We start from the raw sequence: 19,907 nt of genomic DNA, 5'->3' as shown, positions 1-19,907 counted from the left end.
GCGCAAGGATGAAGAAATTTCCTTTTGAAAATGAAGCTATTCGGGCATTCGAATGGGGTGTTGGACACCACTTTTGATAAGCAATGTTGACATTGTTTTGACATCTGATATATACAAGCAACTTAGATACAAATTGGTTTTAAAATATCAGATTTGTGCATTTATTTTATGTTAGTAAGTGTACTATTTCTACACTTCTGCGCCCCAAGGCGCGTTGGCTGGAAAAAATCTTTCGCCTTGATTGCCAGGTTGGTCCGGGTCAAAGTCCAATCGATCGGGAATTTTTAATCCAGACGGTAAATGATATCGAACAAACCAGACAGATACACCGTCACGATATAGCCAAGGGTCTTCTGTTCGACGCTGCCATTCTTCCAATTTCCCACGTAGATCTTCTAGAACGGAAGCGTGGTCGGGATCTTTAACCAAGTTTCGCAGTTCGTTGGGATCATTTTCCAAATCGTACAATTCTTCTGGTGGACGGAAGAAGTAATCTCTCAATTTCCGACCACCGATCAAAATATCCCCCTTGGAGGAGTCCATGTTGCGAATATCCTCCCAAGACAACGAACCGTAGAGATCTGCTGCGAAGGGAAAGTCAAGACGCCACGCCAGATTTCTGTGGTACTTATAGCGTCGATCTCTAATGAATCTGGTCGGCCAGTAGTTGGTTACCTCATGAAAGGTGTGAGAGCCAAAGACTTGATCATATCCCGGAAGCTGAGAGCTGTTGCCGAGAAGCGAAATAAGTGAACGGCCTAGGCGCTTTTTGGTCTCGTCCACCACTCCTTTGTGGCCCGCATAGTCCAATATAGTAGGAAGTATATCTACATATGAGATCATATTTGGACTGATTGCAGCTCCTGTGGATGGGTGACGGATAATCAATGGCAGCCGTACGCCCGCATCATATAACGTGGTCTTGGAATTTAGGAAAGGCGGTCCATTATCGCTTAGGAAAATTACCAGAGTCGAATCTGCAAGACCTGAATCTGCCAGTGCCTCAAGGATAAATCCCACGCCTTGGTCGAGTCGATGGATTGAGTTGTAGTATTCGCTGAATTCAAATCGTGAGCCAGGAGTGTCATTGATGAATGGCGGCACTTCCACTTCATCAGGTTTGTATCCACCTTTTGTGATGCGACTGTCGTACTCCTGGTCATTACCAAAGCCTCCCCTCGTCCGATCTCGATGGGGATCATGATACCCAACGGTGAGAAAAAACGGTCGCGTTTCTCTTTCGGACTGTTGGAAGAACGTTCTTGCTTGGTCGGCAATAACGGCAACATCACGCGTATCGCTTTCCTGTCTTTCTTCCCAGGGATACACGGCTAGCGGTCCAACGTGTATCTTGCCTAGTATTCCAGTGCGGTACCCAATCTGATTGAGAAGTTGAGGCGCGGTCTCAACGTGGTCAAATGTCACAAAGTGATGACGATGGCTGGCGAGTCCATATTGTCCGTTCTGGTGTGTATGTTGGCCGGTATAAATCACCGAGCGACTGCCACTACACGATGCTGTGCTGGCAAATGCATAGTCGAATCTTGTGCCTTCAGACGCGAGTTTGTCGATGTTGGGTGTCTTGATTGACTTTGCTCCGTAACAGCTCAGCTGCTTGCCTAGATCATCCGCTATTAAAAGCAGGACGTTCTTCTTGTCTGTCATGACCGAAAGGATGCTGCCGACAAATTGATATTCCAATTGAAATCACAGAAGGATATTCGTGGTAATAATAGTTCTGGTAAGCAGTAGCAGTCGCGGGGTCTCTCTCTCTCTCTCTCAGAGTCACGCAAGAGCCCCGCCTGTTGTCCCATCCCAAAGAGGAAATTCGGGCAAATTTCCCAACTAGGAAATACGAGCTCGCCATCTCAGCCGTCGATGATGCCTTAAGTTGAAAAATTGCGTATTGCGAACCTCGAGTCATGTCGCAAGCGATACGTACTATAATAACCTTCAGGCTAAACTACATCTCGCTTAATATCCGGATAATTCATGCATGCGTCAAATGCCTCGCTTTTTCCACGAATATTTTTGTTTAGGTTGAGATGAATTTTTAACGTATCAGCACACCTCCAGTTGTCGATGTCGCCATACTTTCGGGTTTTCTTTTCACATATCTTCATTTACGACGCAAATTCAGCCACGATGACTATTACACAGGGAAGAAGCATTCCAAGATTAATCGCATGGTCGTGAAATTGCTCGTTCGGGATCCACGGCGAATGAAATGAATTGTTGGTTTGTTTGTGGTTTACTTAATATGGTTTTATCAAGGACTAACCTGTTACTGTTCAATAAAAGCCAAATTCTGAATGGCTGCCAACCCGTACAACGCCGTGATATTGGTAGATACCCAGTTGGCTTCATCAATAGCAACTGGGACATCACTGCCTGAGACGTGCACTGATTTCCATGGTAATAATGGCGCGTATCCATCTCCTTCGTAAAATTCCTTCCACGCACGCTGAGCAAGGTCTTTGTCTCCCAATCCACGGGCTACATACGCAGTCAAGCGAGAGTGGCCCTGACGGAGTATGAGCTTAGGAAAGGCCACCCCGTATCGAGCTATCTGAGCACCTTTTTCTGCATTGTAGTACGTGCAGTAGTCATACCATCTGGATCGAAATTCGTCTAGTATGGCCTGTTTCTTGGGATCACGCAGTTTCAGATCAAGTAGCTCTGCACATGTCTCAACAAGGCCAAACATGGCCGACAAATGGGCCACCTGTACATGGCCGGCATTCTGCGGATCGCTTGGAGGTGGGCTAATATTCCCACTTTGTATATGCAAGTGTGCCTGGCCCGTAACAAATCCGCTCTTCAGCCGGACAATACCCTTGATAGAATTCAGCAGCTTGTCTCGGTATAAGTTCCATTCTGAGCCTCTCCTCTCCCATTCCATCATCCACGCAGCCGCCAGTGCCGACCAATCCGTGCCTAATGAGATGAGAAATCCTTTTTCAAGATCCAAAGGCACGCTATCTCGATCTTTGCGAACTTTTCTGTATGGATCAAGGGTGAAGTATGTTTTTTCGGCCTCAAGTGTCTCTCGTATAATCTCCCCAGTTCTTTCATCACCCCCAGTCAGGTAATAGAAATACTTCCGATAGAGCACATTGGAGACCCGACCCTGCTTACAGCTATCACTCCAATGTTGAACTCCGTGCCTTGTTCCAAGCCCCTTGTACTTGCCGAGATGATACATGTCAACCTCGGAGGTGTGTCGAGTTAAACTCTCCGCGATCCGGTAAACATCTTGTCGTCGCGTGCAAAGGAAGTAAAGCCACAGCCATAAATCCGGAGATAGCTCAGAGTTATCCCAAGCATATCCACCAACATCATATCGCCAGGTGTGCCTATCTCCGTCGTAGGTATGCATTATGTCGCCATGATCCCAGAAACCATACCATCGCCGTTGAGTGATCTGCTTCTGATAAAAATCAAATAAAAATTCAAGATTCTGCAGAATTCGATGAGTCTTTGATTTTGAGACGGGGGGAGACGATATTGAAAACGGTGACCAATAGTCTCCAAAAGCTTTTGTGTCATGAATATATTTAGAGTCAGCAATAAGAAGAGGCGGATTGCGCATTTCATTCACAATAGTCGATAGTGTCGTCGTACTAGGCGTAGCTTCGAACGCATACAAATACAATTCATTTGTCCGGGCTATACCGTATGGTGTTCCCATGCCTGGTTCCCAGTCTTCATATGTGATCCGCATCGCATCCAATTGATCATCATAAGTCTCTTCTCCCAGCCCGTCATGGTAAGGACGCATGTCCATGGGCTCGGCTGCAGGACTGTATAGCCATAAAGTAATATCTCCAAGATCTGTATCCGCATTTCTAATATCCAGTTGGGTAGGGTATCTTTCCCAGAAATGGCGCATTCCGATACCCAGACCTCCGCTCTGCGGTCCACCAAGATAGGCAAGCCCGCTGGCTTTCGTGCCTCCTGAAATGTTTACCCAGCTATATCCTTCTTTGGTTCTTTTCTTCATTGTATATCCGTCAGGGGAAAGTTGCTGTAAGGTGAAGTCACTCCACCGCGGAACCCATCGCAAACTGGACCTGAATTCGGGATTCCATTGTTCGGGAGCTGGGGTTGACTGGCCAGAAGTCTGCGCGGCTCGTACATCGTGACCGGGATCTTTCCAGAGTCCGGTGACATTCTGCACAGCTTCATGAAATATTCCGTCATCTTCACCGGCGAGTCTCACGTGTCGGTCAAATGGTGGCTCATCTTTTAAAGGTATGTGGAATCGAATGCCGATACCTCGAATGAAATGTTCTTGTGGATCTTGGTCATTGATTACGGTATGTACAACCCGAATCGAGTCTGAATTTGCGTAAAAATAGAACCGTAGGATAAAGGGAAAACATCCAGACTTGGAGAACGGTGTTTGTTCTGAGGATGCTAGTTGCTGATGCTTCCCTTCAATACGTACTACCACTCTGATAGGGCCATCCTGTTCAATGTCAATCTTCTCAATTTGTCCCTTAAGATTGTGTTGCGAGATCCGATTATCAAAAGCCTCATCATCAGTCGCCACTGACGATTGGTACCGATAAATCAAGTGTCCATTTTCAGCAACGATTCTTCCAGTGGTTAAATGAACTATCTCTTTAACTATAGACTCGCCCGTGGTCGAAAACGTTACTTTGATTTTCCCGGTGTCTACTTCCAAGTTGCCCGATACCGAATCCACCTTGATCAGTGGTATAGTCTTGTCAAGGTCGGCAGGGCCTCCTGTCGGAGCCGACGGCGAAGGAGTGGAATCAACCGAGAGGCTAGTAGGATACTTGGGTTTACCCGGAATTGCGTGACCGGTCCATTTGACCGAGCCATCCGGCCAGTAGGCAGTGTTCCATGATTGCAATGCTAGTTGCTGCCCATTCGGATCGAAGCAAGACAGACTACTGCAGTCCGAGAAGCATTGACCCTGTCCCCAAGGGACGGCAAACGTTGTGCCCGTGTTGGCAGGAGGACTATCACCAACCCAGGTAAGTGTAGGCATGGCTTTCAATCACAACTTCCGGGAACGCGTCTTGTGATGATAGGGGGCTTGCTAGCCTGGACGTATTTCAGATTAGTACAGAGAGCAATCGGGTTGTGATGGCGTCAGAATCGGCTCATTGTAGGAATTTATGAGAGTACACCGTTATAGGATCTCATCAAAAGATTGTAAGCACCACGCAGTAAGATAACGACAACTATATTAGAAACAATTAAGCTATTTGCGGCGTCGGAATGTCCCGACTGGAGCTTCATGATCCAGAAAATCTGCACGAGAGACAATAAGCTAATTGAAGATATACTTTCAAAATAAATCTTCCACCAATGTTAGACGCTGTGAAAGAGTCTCCCGGCTAATAGTTCTTTCTAAGGCACGATAGTATGAAAACGGTGGAGTACGCTGTGTGATTCGCGACTTCTGATTGACTCATTATTGACATCGATTGATGCCATCCGCGCTTACATGACGAACTGCGCTACCAACGCCCTAAACTGTTTGCTTTTTCAACAATCAGGTCCACCCACAAATCTTATCAGATATTGAAAAAATTGCTGGCCAAGTATTCTCTCGGGCTAGGTACTTGTGATTTAGATGTATAGTCAGTAACGTATGTGAAGCAGACTTGTAGGTAAGCACTCTAATCAATTTCGGAGTAGACTAGAATAGTGAGCCATCTACCATGCAAATGACACCATGTACGGCAGAAATTACGTACTGAACTCGTATAGATTGCCTTAACTCATCGCTTCAAAATTTTTCAAATCCTTCCAGTACTTAATGCGTTCTGCAGAGCCCATGGGTAAGTCCGGATAGCTTAGTTTTGAGACAGCATTTCAAGTCCAACTCTCCTGGCTTCCCAGAACACAAATCAGCGCGATTGTGTCTTTCAATTGCCGCCATGGGGACTCCTGATGTTAAAGTCGCGTCTGATTCCTCTTCAGAGGTCAAGGCGACCCAAAGTCCGAACGTCAAAGGCCAGCCGAGTGACCTTGCTGAGCCTGAAGAAATTCATGAATACCAATCGGTACTCACTTCTTTGTTTCAACGCAAAAGAAAGGTCGACCCGGATGCTATCGCTACAACTCGCAGTGTGTTTGACGATCCGTTACTTCGGCAATACTACCAGCCTCATCCCCAATACGAAAATCTTCACCGATTTGATATAGATGAAAGATGGACATATCGCGAAGAAGCTGCTGTGCGACGCAAGACCGATTGGACCATTCTGTTGTGGATCCTTGTCATGTTCTTTGGCCTCAATTTGGATCGAGGAAATTTGGGTAACGCCGCTGCGGACAATTTGTTGAATGATCTCAAAATCACCACCAACGACTACAACAATGCACAAAACATGTACCGTGTTGGCTTTCTCATTGCCGAGATTCCCTCACAGATGATAGGTAAGAGGCTAGGTCCAGATCGATGGATTCCAATCCAGATTATTGCCTGGAGTTTGGCTTCTGGTGGCCAGTTCTTCATGCACAATAGAGCTGGCTTCTTTGCATGTCGGTTTTTTATCGGCCTATTTATGGGTGGATTTATTCCAGACGCTATTCTTTACCTGTCGTACTTCTACACCAAGTCAGAAATGCCATTTCGTCTGGCCTTGTTCTGGTTCACTGACTCCATGTCTGGTGTTATCGCATCTTTTATTGCCTACGGCGTACTCCACATGCGAGGTGTAGATGGCCGCGAGGGTTGGCGATGGCTTTTCTTGATTGAAGCTCTGATCACCCTTGTTATTGGCTTCCTCAGTTTCCTCTTTTTGATTCCTGGTCCGACACAAACAAAAACTTGGTGGAATCCCAACGGATACTTCACGGAGCGAGAAGAAAAAATTATCGTCAACCGCGTTTTGCGCGATGATCCGTCGAAAGGTGATATGCACAATCGTCAAGCATTATCCTTGAAGATGTTGTGGCAAAGTTTGAAGGACTATGACTTGTGGCCTGTTTATATTATTGGCATACTGTTCGAAATTCCAACAGCACCGCCAAAGTCGTATCTTACATTGTCTCTACGCAACCTCAAGTTCACCACATTCCAGACAACATTGCTTTCGATACCTGTCACAGTATTCGCATCTATCAACCTGTTGATCGTCACATGGCTTACGGAGCGATACCATCAGATCTCTATTATCGGCCTTCTCACGCAAATATGGTGTCTGCCACTTCTAATCATTCTATTCAAATTAGCCGGGAAACTGTCCAATTGGGGTCTCTACGCAGTTACTTTTGTACTTTTGGGCTGGCCTTCTCCTCATGCGGCGCAAGTCGGTTGGTGTTCTCGTTTGAGTAACACTGTCCGAACGCGAGCAGTGAGCGCTGCCCTTTACAACATCACCATTCAATTGTCGGGAATTGCGTCCTCTAATATTTACCGCTCGGATGACAGCCCATTGTATCATCGAGGCAACAAACAGCTTATTGCTATCAATGTTGCCACCATTGTTGTGTATGCTCTTGCCAAGGTATATTATGAGGCTAGGAACCGGTGGAAGAAGGCACGATGGGAAAAGTTGAGTCCTCAAGAAAAGGCGCACTATCTGGAAACGACTAGTGATTTGGGCAACAAACGTTTGGACTTTCAATTTGATTCTTGAGTCTATCTATTTGCTTTGGATTCACTTCAAGGTCCGCCTTTCTACTTGTCGGTTACGATGACTCTACCCATTTGATATAGCAACGCACGCATTAGGTGCACATAATCGATGCTTACCATCTAATTAAACATAATGATGACTACTCTATAACTTCTACTATGTACGTCCTTTTACGAGTTTGTGAACCCAGTTTCAGGTGACTTTGCATGGATCAACATAATGGCATGCGGTCTATCGACCTGACGTCGCGAGTGAACATACTGTAAAGTAAATGCAGCACAAACTGTGAATGTGGTCAAAGTAAACAGTGATATCCAATACCTTCACCAAAGACTGTTATTTCGAGACTTAGTTCATGCTAAACATTCCCTTAATGGACATTAGCTTAAAGTTCCAAACCCACATCATTCAGATTGTACTTAATTGACATTATTAGATCTAATAACAAATAACACTGGTCCTAATTAGCGATCAAAACTTGTTAGTATATAATTTTCGGTTCTTACAATTTTGATATAAGTGAGAAGCTGAATTTTATTACCTTACTAGGTTGCATTTATACTCTTAGCAAATACGGAGGTATTCACAGGCTGAAGTCTCTAGTCAGTTGGGCTTCCCAGAGTGTAGACTAGAGATAGCTTACAATATCCAACATTTTCTCGAGCGTCTCTATTCTTTGCTCTATAATCATATACAGGGCTTTGAGCTCGGCAATATATCCATGTATCCGATAGAACTTCTGCCGAAAGTTCTCATGGAGAGTTCCGGGACAATCAAGATTAAGCTAGACACTGTGATTCGTATCAAACTCTCTCCATGTCATCACGCTTTTAGATGACGCAAATAGTGCAAGGATGTGGTCTCTGAAATATAGACTGCTGGAAGCTTCCCAAGTAATTGTTGATATGTTATCAGGACAAGATCTTGTCCGGTATCTATAGCTACATTTTATGAGCCGACGCCCCATTGAGGTGTATCAGTGAAAGCTCTCAACCAGAATGCTTATCGATATGTTCACCCGAGTTGCTTCATTGGTTGCTTCATAAGACTCGGGGGTAATACAAACGGGAATAGCGCCTTCCCCTGTAAGTAGTATCTACGAAAAGCATCCCGCTTATTTTTCTCTCTTTCTTTCTTCGTTTGTGTTATTTATTTGATTATATCTTTATAGTGGGTACTATGCCGCCCTAGCCTGTAACGCTACAACACGGTTGTTGAGAAGACCCTTCCACTTGCCCATCGCTTCGGTGAGGGTTCAGGGTATGAATTCACCACCACCACCACCACCACCACCACTAACTGTACACGTCAAAGCAAAAACCATTAACAAACAAAGCTAGAAGTTTCCATGTGCAATATCTTCTTCGTACCACTCCGGGCTGGCCATCATCCCAGATTCTTCTTGGAACTCAACCATTTTCCAGGTCAGGAACAAATCCTCCGGTGTAGAAAATGTGACCGCATTATTTGAAGTTGGCTTTTTCGAATTCCATAAATGCGTAAACGATCTTGAACAGCGAGGACAATTATTTTCAAAATGAGACATCTCTTGGGCGTTCCCAAATGATGTCCCCTTCCTCTTAAGGCATGGTTGGCAAACGCCGCAATATGTACAATAGAAGCCTGAATCACATAAGTGTCGACCAAAAGCGCAAACGAAGCGGCTGCATCCATTTCTTGTTATCGCCTGCCCTGGCTGGTAGATCCCTTTATTGACTCCACAATCGATGCAGAATCGACGATCACTCTCTGCGTGTCCTTTTCCTCGTTTTGCTTTTATCTGTTTGTCTGCGAAGGCACCTCGAAAACGAAGCTTTAGACATTGGCTGCAAGCGAAGTAGTTCTGATATCTAGAAGAGTCAGCTACCATGTTGATAGCTAGGTAAAAGATAGTACATGCCTAGCCCAGTTTTCTAGGGCACATAGAAGCAAAAGCTTTTGCTCTGGTGTTGTAGGCCTTTTAAATGTAACCATGGCTCTGAAGAGCTTGTTGCTTTGTGACAGTGCTAGAGATGATGGATAATCAACGCATTTGATGACTAGTTCGAGTAGCTCGATCGGTAACTCATCCAATCTTGAAGTGGAAGTCTGAGCCATAACTGTTTATTTCTTTTCCACATTAAGAATTCTGTAGAAGATCACTGATCGAAACAAGCAGCTGAGGTCGAGAGTCCAGTTTTACCCCACTTCATGTTTATTCCGTATATCGTTTGCACCGCCGCTACAAACGACTAGTTGCAGCACAGTCCACCAACATCCTCCTTTAAAGACATGGTGTTGAAAGTGTCTTTCGCTAAAAGCCCTTCACCGATATCACTGAAAGAGTTATGATGCGAGACTTGATGCCAGAATATTCAAATACTAAAGTTTGCACTCATCCAATTAATTCTTTGAAGAGGTTGAACGGAATAATCTGTAATGCTACTATTACATATCACTCCATTACTTTTGGTATTTACCATACCATCTCGTCACCGAAACTTGACAACCTTTTGAATAACCTACAGACATAGTTTAGCGTGTCAGAATAAAAACGTGCACCGTTTGGGCAAACAACAGTATATGATTGGGTTAGCAGCTCCGGCGAGTGATGACACTGAGAAATGGTAAATCAAAAAGGTCGCTGGGACCTGCCGTCCCCGGTTTTAGGCCGAAATTGGGGCAGTGCCAGGTTGAAAGAGCTAATCAGTATTCCAACTTGCATATATCAATCTTATATATGCATGTGTTATGTGCATGGTGAATCGTAGATCTTGCTCTGGTTGATTCATCAATCAGACCTTGACTCAATCAAAATATAAATATCCATATGACGAAGATAAAAAGGCTTATCCAATCCAGACTGGATGGACTAGACTTTGGAGCCAATTATGAATACCGCAGAAGAGACAGCCACACTGCGCGCAAGAAAATTTCTTTAGAAACATTCAATGTTTATTTTGTGCTATGAAAATAAAAGATTCGTACGCCTTTGTTATTGATGAGACTGGTGTAAGACCGTGAGAATTAACTTTAACTATAGACAGTTGTTGGCCTCATCATCCATCTAATCATGCACTAAGGTGATAGAGTGAATGTCCACCTTGCTGTAGTCGCTAGTATCTTGGTTGTAATCGCCAACTTTGAAGTAGCTGTCAGGATTACCGAACTGACTGGTATCGAATGTCTGTTCAATACCGCCGTTCAATGAAAACGACAAGACATCATTAAAGTATCGCGGCTCATAAGTAAACTTTGTTCCTTAGAAACATTTCCAACCGGGTTGAAGTCTGTGTCACCTCCAGTGGTAGTCTGCTCCACACCATATAGATGTCGTCGGATGGCTTCTAGTACAATTCAACAACGGGCTTCGAGTATTCAGCGGAGAAGACTTGTCCGATCACTGTTCCATAGTCTCCGTCGTCGGCTTCTGGAACTGACAATTCCACGATCATTAAATTTGTGCCGCTTGCCGACCAGCTTGGTGGGTTTTCTTCACGCAACTTGGTGCGACAATGCTTGCTGCCCGACGTTTTTGCTAGTCTGTCGAACTCGGAGTTGCTATCATATTGAGAAGACTGCTTGCCTCATTTTAATAGAAATAGGTAGAATCCCGGTGGCCGTCATCACCAGTGAGCTCTGAGCCAGAGACAAAAAGAGGATCGCCATTGTCGATGCTATACGGGAGCTGAAGTTGTCAATTTGAAAGATTAGGTATGTGGTAGCCAGGTGCGCAAACTGCCCATGCTATTGCCGCATGGCCGGCGAGCTATAATAATAGGCTCGACTGAGATGGTATGTCGGGAAAGGAGAGCTTTAGCATTTTACCTTGGTGAATCGTGATCCTACGAGATTTGCAGTTTGTTGAATTATGTTCAGAGGTTGCTACCACCTTTAGTAGGTACTTATCCTGTTATCGGAGACATCGCACCCACAAGCTTGATAACGTCGATCAACAAAACGGCAATGTATGATATGGACCAGAAGATCTACGTGGAAAAACTTGTAAACGAACCAAATTCGGCCACCCTATTAAGCAAGCCATGGATGCCGCCATTGAGAGAGGACCCCTTTGATTGTGAAACGTAGAACAGCGACGTTTATCAATACATGGTGTATCAATTACGAAATCCAGGAAGAGGAAGTTCCACGTATGTATGGAGTGAGTGGAGGCATCAAAATTAGTGCTTATGTTATGCTTAACTATCCTGCCTGCGTCGGCGTTCTCCCGGTCTGACCTGTATGACTCATTCAGCCACGCTAAACAAATTTACAAGCAGCGCACGCCGGTGAGAGCTCAAAATTTATCTCAAAGGCCAGTGCAACTGCTTCTCCTTCTCATCTAGTTTCCCCGATCTACAACTATCGATTGCGTCAATTGCCACCGTGTTTCGCACCTGGGCGTGGACGGAACTGTCAAGCTCTGCTCTACCTTTTATCAGTTGACCATTCAGTTTAAGTGCAATAACTATCTGTGTCCTCGGAGACTTACTACATGGCAAAGATGCGTACTCTGCTCCTCCTCGGGGGAATGACCCCTGATGTGACTGAGCTGTATTATCGGACCATCAACAATATCGTGCGCACTCATGTAGGCGGTCGCTCCGCCGCCCCTCTTTACATGTACAGCGCCAATCTGGAGGAGATGATACAGCATGCTTCAAAGAAGGACTGGTCCAGCTTTGCTTCCGTGTACAACGATCCAATCAAAGCTCTGACTTCCGGATCCCAACGAATTGACGGGATTGTCGTTTGCGCTATCCTTGCTCACAAAGTTACGAGTCGACTCATCGCCGAGTCTAAAGTCCCTCTACTCCACATAGCTGATTGCCTTTCGACGTACATCAAGAAGACTCACCCACATATTACGCGTCTTGGTCTTCTCGGTCCAAAAATCACAATGCTTGACTCTGAAGATCACGATTTCTTTGTTGGTCGCTTACAAAGCCCTCAGCATGGCTTTGAAGTAATCATTCCTCAGGGCGACCTTGACATCGAGGAGGTCAACAGAGGGATGCTGGAGGAAGTCGCAAAAGGGCGAACATGTGTGACCGAATCGACAAAAGCTATGTTTGTCTCGCAGGCACACCGTTTGATTGAACGAGGGGCTCAAGCTATTGTACTTGGAAGCACTGACCTTGGCTTTGTCTTTGAGAAAGATGCTCTCCCAAAAGATATCCCTGTCATTGATCCGGCGGAAATTCATGCGAAGCATGCTGCGGAGTGGATTTTACAGCTAAACTAAATCTGTCCCTTCCCATATGTAAAAAATTGCCCTGTCAATGAATAAGATCCTAGGTCTCTAATGAGAGGCTTTTCAAATTCCTAATCGGTTTTCCTACACACTGAATTGGATGTTCATGGCACTGGTGCGCGTGCTGAACTGTGTCTGTGGAGAAAGAAAGACCGGACGTTTAAAATAGCTTACTTGGTCGTAGAGTGTTCCCCTTTGATTCCTTGGCTGTTGGGCTTCGTGGGGGCTGAGGACAAGCAGTGGATAATATTCCCAACACCATGATGTCATTCCACGCTGTCCGTCTCGGTGGTTCGTCAGAATCAGAAATTGCCCAGTAGGATGGGCCTATCCACAGCCTCAACCCACATCTTGGCGATGAAACAATAATTATGGACTTTGTGATTTGAATGGGTATATAGAGCGCCACATCCATAGGCACATCCAGATCTCGTCAATCAGATATAACATGTGCCTTACGGATTGTCTCACATATATTGATTTCTTCCACTTGAAATTATCATAAATTTGTCCGAACAAAATGCCTTTGAACATCAGCGCACTCGCTCCTGGGCCGGCGGGCACAACAATGCTCGGAGAAAGAGGCGGCATTGAGGCGGCTGCGCAACGAGGCCTTGAGCGTCAACAGCGCGAGAGAGAAGAGGCAGCCGCACGAGAAAGCAAAGTGCTGAACGATGCAACGTCTGACTCTGGGACGACCCTCACTTCCGAAAATGTGGAAATGGACGAAGGCAAGCGAGACAACGATCCGGTCAATATGAAGTCTGATCTGGAGGGTGAGAAGATCGATCAGAACGCCTCATCACATAAAGAGAACACTCATCAAGTCGACGATGGATCGTCGCAAAAGCATAGTGAAGGGAAATGGGAGAGGTTCAAGAAACATTTCCAGTAGTCCGAATACCGACACAGCAACTACTATGGGGGCTCCGGCTTTAGTTTAGCCACTTCTTCTACACGTGCACGTGTCAACAGCACATTGAAATTGTCATAAAGCGTTTCATTTGTGTTGGATATTAACATAAATACAACATCTCAACCGTCACTCTCCGTTTCCCATGAATTATCACTTGTGGCAAAGAATCCCTTCGGCACAGATTCTGGATCCTCTAACGAATGCTGCATAATCATGTGAAGCAGTCCTGCAAACTGGCTCGGCCCCTGACCGTGTGCCTCCATAAACTCGTCATCATCTTCGTAATCAAAATCAGACTCATCAGACTCATCGGGCTCATCATCAAAGTCAGGTAATTTATATGGGCATATTCGAAAGTCTACTTTTGTTCCGTTGAACATGTTCTTTAGACTGAGAAAACATTGTTCCGGTGTTTGTCCCGGCGGAATAACTTGCCCTGACAACTTAATGGGCCGAGTAATGTCTGCTGCAAGTACCATAAAATCGGTCAAGTTAGGGTATAGATCTTTTTTACAGTCATTCGCGATATTCTTAGCCATATCCCGAATAGACAGATTGCAGTTAGTGATGTGAAGTGTTTTGAGCGATGGGGGGAATTGAGGATGTGGTGGAAGAAGCTCATGTGAAATGACAACGGTCTCGAGCACGCTGAAGTCGCGAAAAGAGCCGATTTTGACCTTGTTCGACACATACTCGGCAATGTTCTCAACATCCCATGGTTCCCATGCAAACGCTAGATGAAAGTGTTCCAGAGTGTCCTTGTGTCCAAGCAGGGCTTCGTGGGCTTGCGTAGCGTTAAACTCCGGCACATCTTTTGAAGTCGGCGTTCGGTGATCCCGTGGGTCCAAGCCAAAGTTGTCATACCCAAACGACTTCAATGTCTTACACGCTTGTAAAAGCTTTGGGAGGGCTTTAGCGTCAATATAGCAGTGATGGAATGCCAACTCCTCCATCGCTAATGTTCTAGGCGTCCAGGAAGCCGGGAACATGTCATCGTCGAGGTCACCATACTCAAAGTTCGCGTTAGCAAGCTTGGGACGGGTGAGCACTTCCTCGTAGGCCATGATAGGGTAGCCGGCACTTTCATCGTCAGCGTCGATCCAGAGAAGCTCGAGATTGGGCAAAAGTGACGGATTTTGGGCAAAAAGTTGGATGATAGGCTTCATTGAAAATTCACCACCGGGCAGGCACAGTTGACGAAGATTTGGGGTCTTGTTGACGATTAGGGCTATGTAGACGCTAAGGTCGGATTTTTGGGTAGCCGCAACCCAGACTCGCTGCTCCTGGTCGGCTAATCGCAACTTGAGAATTGCATCATTGAATAACTCGGAATCCTCGTCCTCAATATCCACATGAAAAGGCCCCAATGCCAATGGATTCATGATGGAGATGCGCTGCACGTGTTTTCCGAGCTCTGCATTGCGATAAAGAGATCGAGTAAACGAGACAATCTTCGCCATACTGCCAGACAAGCCATCCTCATCGAAGTCGCGAAACAGGAGCGGCTGGGCTAGCTCGCGGAAAAATTGCGAGACCAAGCAAACACTGCGAAGATCTTTCAGCTTGTCAAAATCGTCATCATTACCATCATCGCCGCTATCATTCTTTCCCAATTTGTCCTCGGTGGCATCATTCGCATTGTCGCCTCTAATGGGTAGATCCAAGGGTTCCTCCTCAAAGTCAGTAAGGGATTCGAAGATTTGTCTCAAAAGCTCTACTGGAAGGTTTTGGATAAGAACCATGGTCGGTGATGAATATAGATGGTTTAGAGCAAGACCTTTAAGCCTGAGTCTGAGGCGCCCAGAAAGTCGGTCAGGAGACACGCCGCGTTCCAACGCGTTGCGTGTGTTGTAGGCTAGTCTACGTTTGGATAAGTGTGGATTTGTACATTTTCAGCCCTAACCCTATGTTATATTGAACACTTTTCTAGACAGATCGCTCGCCGCTCACACAATACTTTTGCGAAGAGACTCGTTCGATGTTGCACGTATCAATTATATAGGTCTATCCTGGGTGTTTGTTAGTCAAAGACAAGCGCTGCTTTGATCACAGTTTTGTTCTTCATTGCGTCGAGACATTCCTGCCACTCTTCCACTCGGAATGTCTTGTTCACGATGCCAGTCACCTTGACCTTTCCTGTGTCTATTGCACGCTATCAGTACTATTGCTTCCGTAATGTTGATTATAGAAGGATGAATATGGGCACTCACCGAGGTAATCAATGGCGGCAGGAAACTTATACACCTGACTGAAAGAGCCGATTATGTTGATCTCCTCCTTGAAGATCTTGTTCGGTGATAAAAGGCACCGAGCGTCATCTGGATATACGCCGTAGACAACAAGCTTTCCCCCTTTTCGTACGAAATTGATTGAATCTTCGAGGACTTCAGCGCTTCCAGTTGCCTCGACAACAATATCGAAGCCGTATGGGTTCTTGCTTTTTATCCTTTCGCGAGTTTTTATTGCCGCTTCTTTGTCTCGAGGCAGTTCAACATATTCGTCCGCAGCATTGAGTGATCGTGCAAGGTCCATCTTAGGCCCACCAGGAGCAGCGATAACCAAGTGGCTGGCGCCATGAAGGCGAAGCATTTGTGCTAACACGAGTCCAGTTGGTCCGGCACCGAAAAGAAGGACCTTTGATCCCAACTTGGGAGCAATCTTATCCATGCCATGCGCAGCACAAGAGGCAGGTTCGATTAAGGTGGCATCGACATCGGAGATATTCTGAAACTGAAACACTCTGAACGAGGGATACACAGCATATTCGGCAAATCCACCGTCGACCATCACACCATGGGCAATGAAGTGCTCGCAAAATAGTTCGTCGCCGCGACGACAGTAATGACATTTACCACATAGCTCGGAGTTGTCTGCCACCACGCGATCACCAACTTTGAACCCTTTAACGCTGGAACCGAATGCTGCGACTACACCGACTGTTTCATGGCCAGGCACAAGGGGAAACTATAAATCAGCTGATTAGCTTTGGCTGACCACCATGGACTCGCTACGCTGTGAAAGCGGCTATAAAATTACCTGTGCTCCGAATTCTCCATCATGGATGTGCAAATCAGTGCCACAAACGCCACTGGCCTTCACTTTGATCTATGGCTTCACTTTCAGCGAGATATTCCCTCATATCGCTCGAATCTGTCTACTGACCAAAACATCATCATCCCGAATAAGTGGCAGAGGTTTCTGAACGACACTGAATTTTCTCGGCTCTGAGTATTCTACTCATCCGAAAGAAGTTATCAGCATCGATGACTCTCCCGTGCAACTTATGCGAAAATTCGATGACGGGAGAGAATCATACCTAAAGCCTTCATTTGCGAAGGCAAATTGAAAGAAGTCATTTTGATTTACGTATTAATGGTTCTGAGAAAGCTCTAAGAATCGAAGACAAGAAGTTTGTAGGAAATATTCCATTGTTGAGGCTGGGCAAGAGCAATGGAAATATTTCTAGTAAAGTCCACTTTGCCATCATTGGCATTCTTCGAGACGGGGGTTAGCAATTTACCCCGCGAACGCTTGTATGGAAGATGAAGCGCTCCACGCATTGCGGGAAGCTTTTTGTGTTGACGATTGCTTTCCGCCACTTACCAGGCGAACAAGACAAGGCTTGACTCGAGAATGATTGTAAAAACAACGCGTTTGAGTCATGACACCGTATATCACTCTTATCTGAGTGTGGTTATAATTATTGGCCATTTCCCTCGGTCACGAAAAATAGAGTCACGGTTGACGTTATTCGCAATGCATCTTTCTCCGAGCGATCAACACTCAAAAGAATTTACTACGGCCTTTTCAGTCCCTCGTCATCGACATTTTATCAGATATCGAAGCAAAGGTGATAGGCAATTGAAGATTGACATGCTTCAGAATGTGCATTTGTGTGTTCAGATGACTTCTCTTGGCCGAGCTTTTACGATCTGGATAGATGGCATTCACCTGATCACAAAAACAAGCAATCGGTGGCTTATTCGAAATGGATCATGAGATAGCGGAGATTGACCGAGATATCTTGTCATTTAACCATAAGACACGACGCGATGCGAGTGTTGGTCGTCTCGAGGGTCGGCGAGAACCCCGGCGTGGTTCGCCTTCGTCCGTATCAGCCAGGCGAAACACATCTTGTGCACGTCTGCCGTAGATGGGTTGAATACATAGCCATGAGATTTTCAAGTATATTATGCCGGCGTTTGCTTCTTTGGAAGAATTTGGGCAGCGAAGGAATATGACTGATGAATAACTTTCGAGTGATGGACTGCGGGCTTTCCACCGGCGCGACCGCGATCACGACGCGTCGACACGCTAATTCCATATTACATAATCGTTGTGACTAAACAATGAGCCCAAAAATCGAAATAGAATCTTGGGAATAAATCTGGCGGGGAAGAAGTGATTGTTTCAAAACAGCAAAACTCAGCCCTACAATCTCACGTCGAGTGTATTTGCTGCTATGAAAATATAGAAAGTGCCCGTTGACATCCTACAACAAACATCGGAAGTGGGAGAGCCACGAGCCACACGTCCACATAATTTATACACTGTTTTCATATCTTCGAGTGCTTAGATGAAACTCGTATTAGCTCCGGAATCTTCCAATGTCTGGATATATGTATCTTTCAAATAATCAATCGAACTGTTCGCATATATAACCGATTTCCACGTAAATATTACCAACCTTGGACGGTTGAGGTACATCGGAGAATAGCAGGCAGTTGGGCCTTCCGATGTGAAGATGGAGGTACATGCAGTTTGCAACAGTTACCCGCGTGATGGAATTGTTTTCAGGCCAGCGCTTATACCAGACATATTACGATATATCGAATCTATACCTATATTATGACGTTCTACAGATGTGCACTTGACGTGTGGGATGCAGTATGTAGGTGAGGAATACTGCATCAGATATATATATATTTCTACTGACCTATCGAGGCCGGCCGCCGCGAGTATTGACTTGCCGACTTGCCGACTTATGTGCCTTGAGGGTTCTTATTCATCAACTAAGCATTAAGGCGGCTTAAAAAAGGCATGATTACGTTCACAGGGACCCTATTAGGGTGTCGAGAAGTCTCGATTGAGGCTATTCCAAGCATTTGCGATGTCGTTGAACGCCGATAGTCGTAGAATGAACATTACATTGTGTAATTGAATTGCGGATGCTAGCCTAATATGGCTAGTACGGATATTATCTCCACATAAACAACGTATTTCTCTGTAATATAACGGTCACAAGCCTGTTTCTTCTATTATCTCAATTTCTAGGTTGCCGATGCCGATAAGGTTTATCATATCCGGCCGGATGACTCATTTCTTTTCATACTGACTCAGTCTGAAATACATAGTTATTAACTGACCTGATTTTGAAGAGACGGTGATTGAATGAGGCGGAGTATCATTTTCAGTAAGATTCAAGGAATAGCACAATTTTGACTTTACCAAGGCTCAACTGTTCACGATGCACGTTACAACCGGTGATCTCAACAACCCGAAGCTTCGAACCCTTCTCACCTACCACTTCCAAGATCTCCAGACCAAATCATCTCCCGAGACAAGTTTCGTGCTAGATCTTAGTGCGCTTCAAAAACCAAACATAACCATCTATACCGTCTGGGACGGCGATGAATTGCTCGGTTGCGGCGCCATCAAGGAGTTGGACCCGACGCATGGGGAGATCAAGTCCATGAGGACTGCGCCTGAGCATCTACGGAAAGGAGTCGCCAGGGCTCTCGTGCAGCATATGATCACCGAAGCGAAGCGGAGGCAATATAGCCGACTTAGTCTGGAGACTGGAACGGTCGCTGCGTTTGTGGACGCTAAACGTTTGTATGAGCGGTGTGGTTTTGTACGATGCGAACCGTTTGCCGACTATGTCGCCCACGAGGATAATATGTTTATGACGATAGAATTATAGGGAGGGTTGGACGCATTCCTGTATATGGACTTATAGAGATTAGATGTCTGTATGTTGCGCGCATTTGGATCTTGAAGGACCGGCAACCCTTGAAGCGCGGTGATGTCATGTAAATAATGCAACGCGTGACGCGGTCTGTCATTTCGGATTATTGATTCGCCAGGCTGCTTTTATTCTTTCATTGCCATACACACGATCTAAGAGTACGTA

At 45.6% G+C, this 19,907-nt stretch overlaps 8 protein-coding genes across 8 annotated transcripts; 4 read left to right on the top strand and 4 right to left on the bottom strand.

Annotated features, from left to right (window-relative positions):
• Window positions 1-189: 189 nt before the first annotated feature.
• Window positions 190-1,665, bottom strand: BHQ10_003591 (uncharacterized protein; the record flags this gene model as incomplete). Its single annotated transcript, XM_040875864.1, has 1 exon — window positions 190-1,665. The coding sequence occupies one exon, from the start codon at window positions 1,663-1,665 to the stop codon at window positions 190-192; it is 1,476 nt and encodes a 491-aa protein (XP_040732095.1).
• Window positions 1,666-2,284: 619 nt separating this feature from the next.
• BHQ10_003590 (uncharacterized protein) lies at window positions 2,285-5,020 on the bottom strand (the record flags this gene model as incomplete). The annotated part of the gene is made up of 1 exon (XM_040875863.1): window positions 2,285-5,020. The coding sequence occupies one exon, from the start codon at window positions 5,018-5,020 to the stop codon at window positions 2,285-2,287; it is 2,736 nt and encodes a 911-aa protein (XP_040732094.1).
• An 898-nt stretch (window positions 5,021-5,918) lies between these two features.
• BHQ10_003589 (uncharacterized protein) lies at window positions 5,919-7,625 on the top strand (the record flags this gene model as incomplete). Its single annotated transcript, XM_040875861.1, has 1 exon — window positions 5,919-7,625. One exon carries the CDS (start codon window positions 5,919-5,921, stop codon window positions 7,623-7,625), a length of 1,707 nt encoding a protein of 568 aa, XP_040732093.1.
• A 4,483-nt stretch (window positions 7,626-12,108) lies between these two features.
• BHQ10_003588 (uncharacterized protein) lies at window positions 12,109-12,849 on the top strand (the record flags this gene model as incomplete). The annotated part of the gene is made up of 1 exon (XM_040875860.1): window positions 12,109-12,849. The coding sequence occupies one exon, from the start codon at window positions 12,109-12,111 to the stop codon at window positions 12,847-12,849; it is 741 nt and encodes a 246-aa protein (XP_040732092.1).
• Window positions 12,850-13,378: 529 nt separating this feature from the next.
• Window positions 13,379-13,753, top strand: BHQ10_003587 (uncharacterized protein; the record flags this gene model as incomplete). The annotated part of the gene is made up of 1 exon (XM_040875859.1): window positions 13,379-13,753. One exon carries the CDS (start codon window positions 13,379-13,381, stop codon window positions 13,751-13,753), a length of 375 nt encoding a protein of 124 aa, XP_040732091.1.
• Window positions 13,754-13,893: 140 nt separating this feature from the next.
• On the bottom strand, window positions 13,894-15,516 carry BHQ10_003586 (uncharacterized protein; the record flags this gene model as incomplete). The annotated part of the gene is made up of 1 exon (XM_040875858.1): window positions 13,894-15,516. One exon carries the CDS (start codon window positions 15,514-15,516, stop codon window positions 13,894-13,896), a length of 1,623 nt encoding a protein of 540 aa, XP_040732090.1.
• A 278-nt stretch (window positions 15,517-15,794) lies between these two features.
• Window positions 15,795-17,130, bottom strand: BHQ10_003585 (uncharacterized protein; the record flags this gene model as incomplete). Its single annotated transcript, XM_040875857.1, has 5 exons — window positions 15,795-15,916; window positions 15,985-16,738; window positions 16,811-16,879; window positions 16,937-17,007; window positions 17,091-17,130. The coding sequence occupies 5 exons, from the start codon at window positions 17,128-17,130 to the stop codon at window positions 15,795-15,797; spliced, it is 1,056 nt and encodes a 351-aa protein (XP_040732089.1).
• Window positions 17,131-19,241: 2,111 nt separating this feature from the next.
• BHQ10_003584 (uncharacterized protein) lies at window positions 19,242-19,697 on the top strand (the record flags this gene model as incomplete). Its single annotated transcript, XM_040875856.1, has 1 exon — window positions 19,242-19,697. One exon carries the CDS (start codon window positions 19,242-19,244, stop codon window positions 19,695-19,697), a length of 456 nt encoding a protein of 151 aa, XP_040732088.1.
• Window positions 19,698-19,907: the final 210 nt, after the last annotated feature.

Source organism: Talaromyces amestolkiae (assembly GCF_001896365.1).
Source record: "Talaromyces amestolkiae strain CIB chromosome Unknown scaffold5.1, whole genome shotgun sequence".
Classification (NCBI taxonomy): Eukaryota; Fungi; Ascomycota; class Eurotiomycetes; order Eurotiales; family Trichocomaceae; genus Talaromyces; species Talaromyces amestolkiae.
Note: the sequence above shows the minus strand (reverse complement) of the source record. Positions and strands in the feature narration are given on the sequence as shown.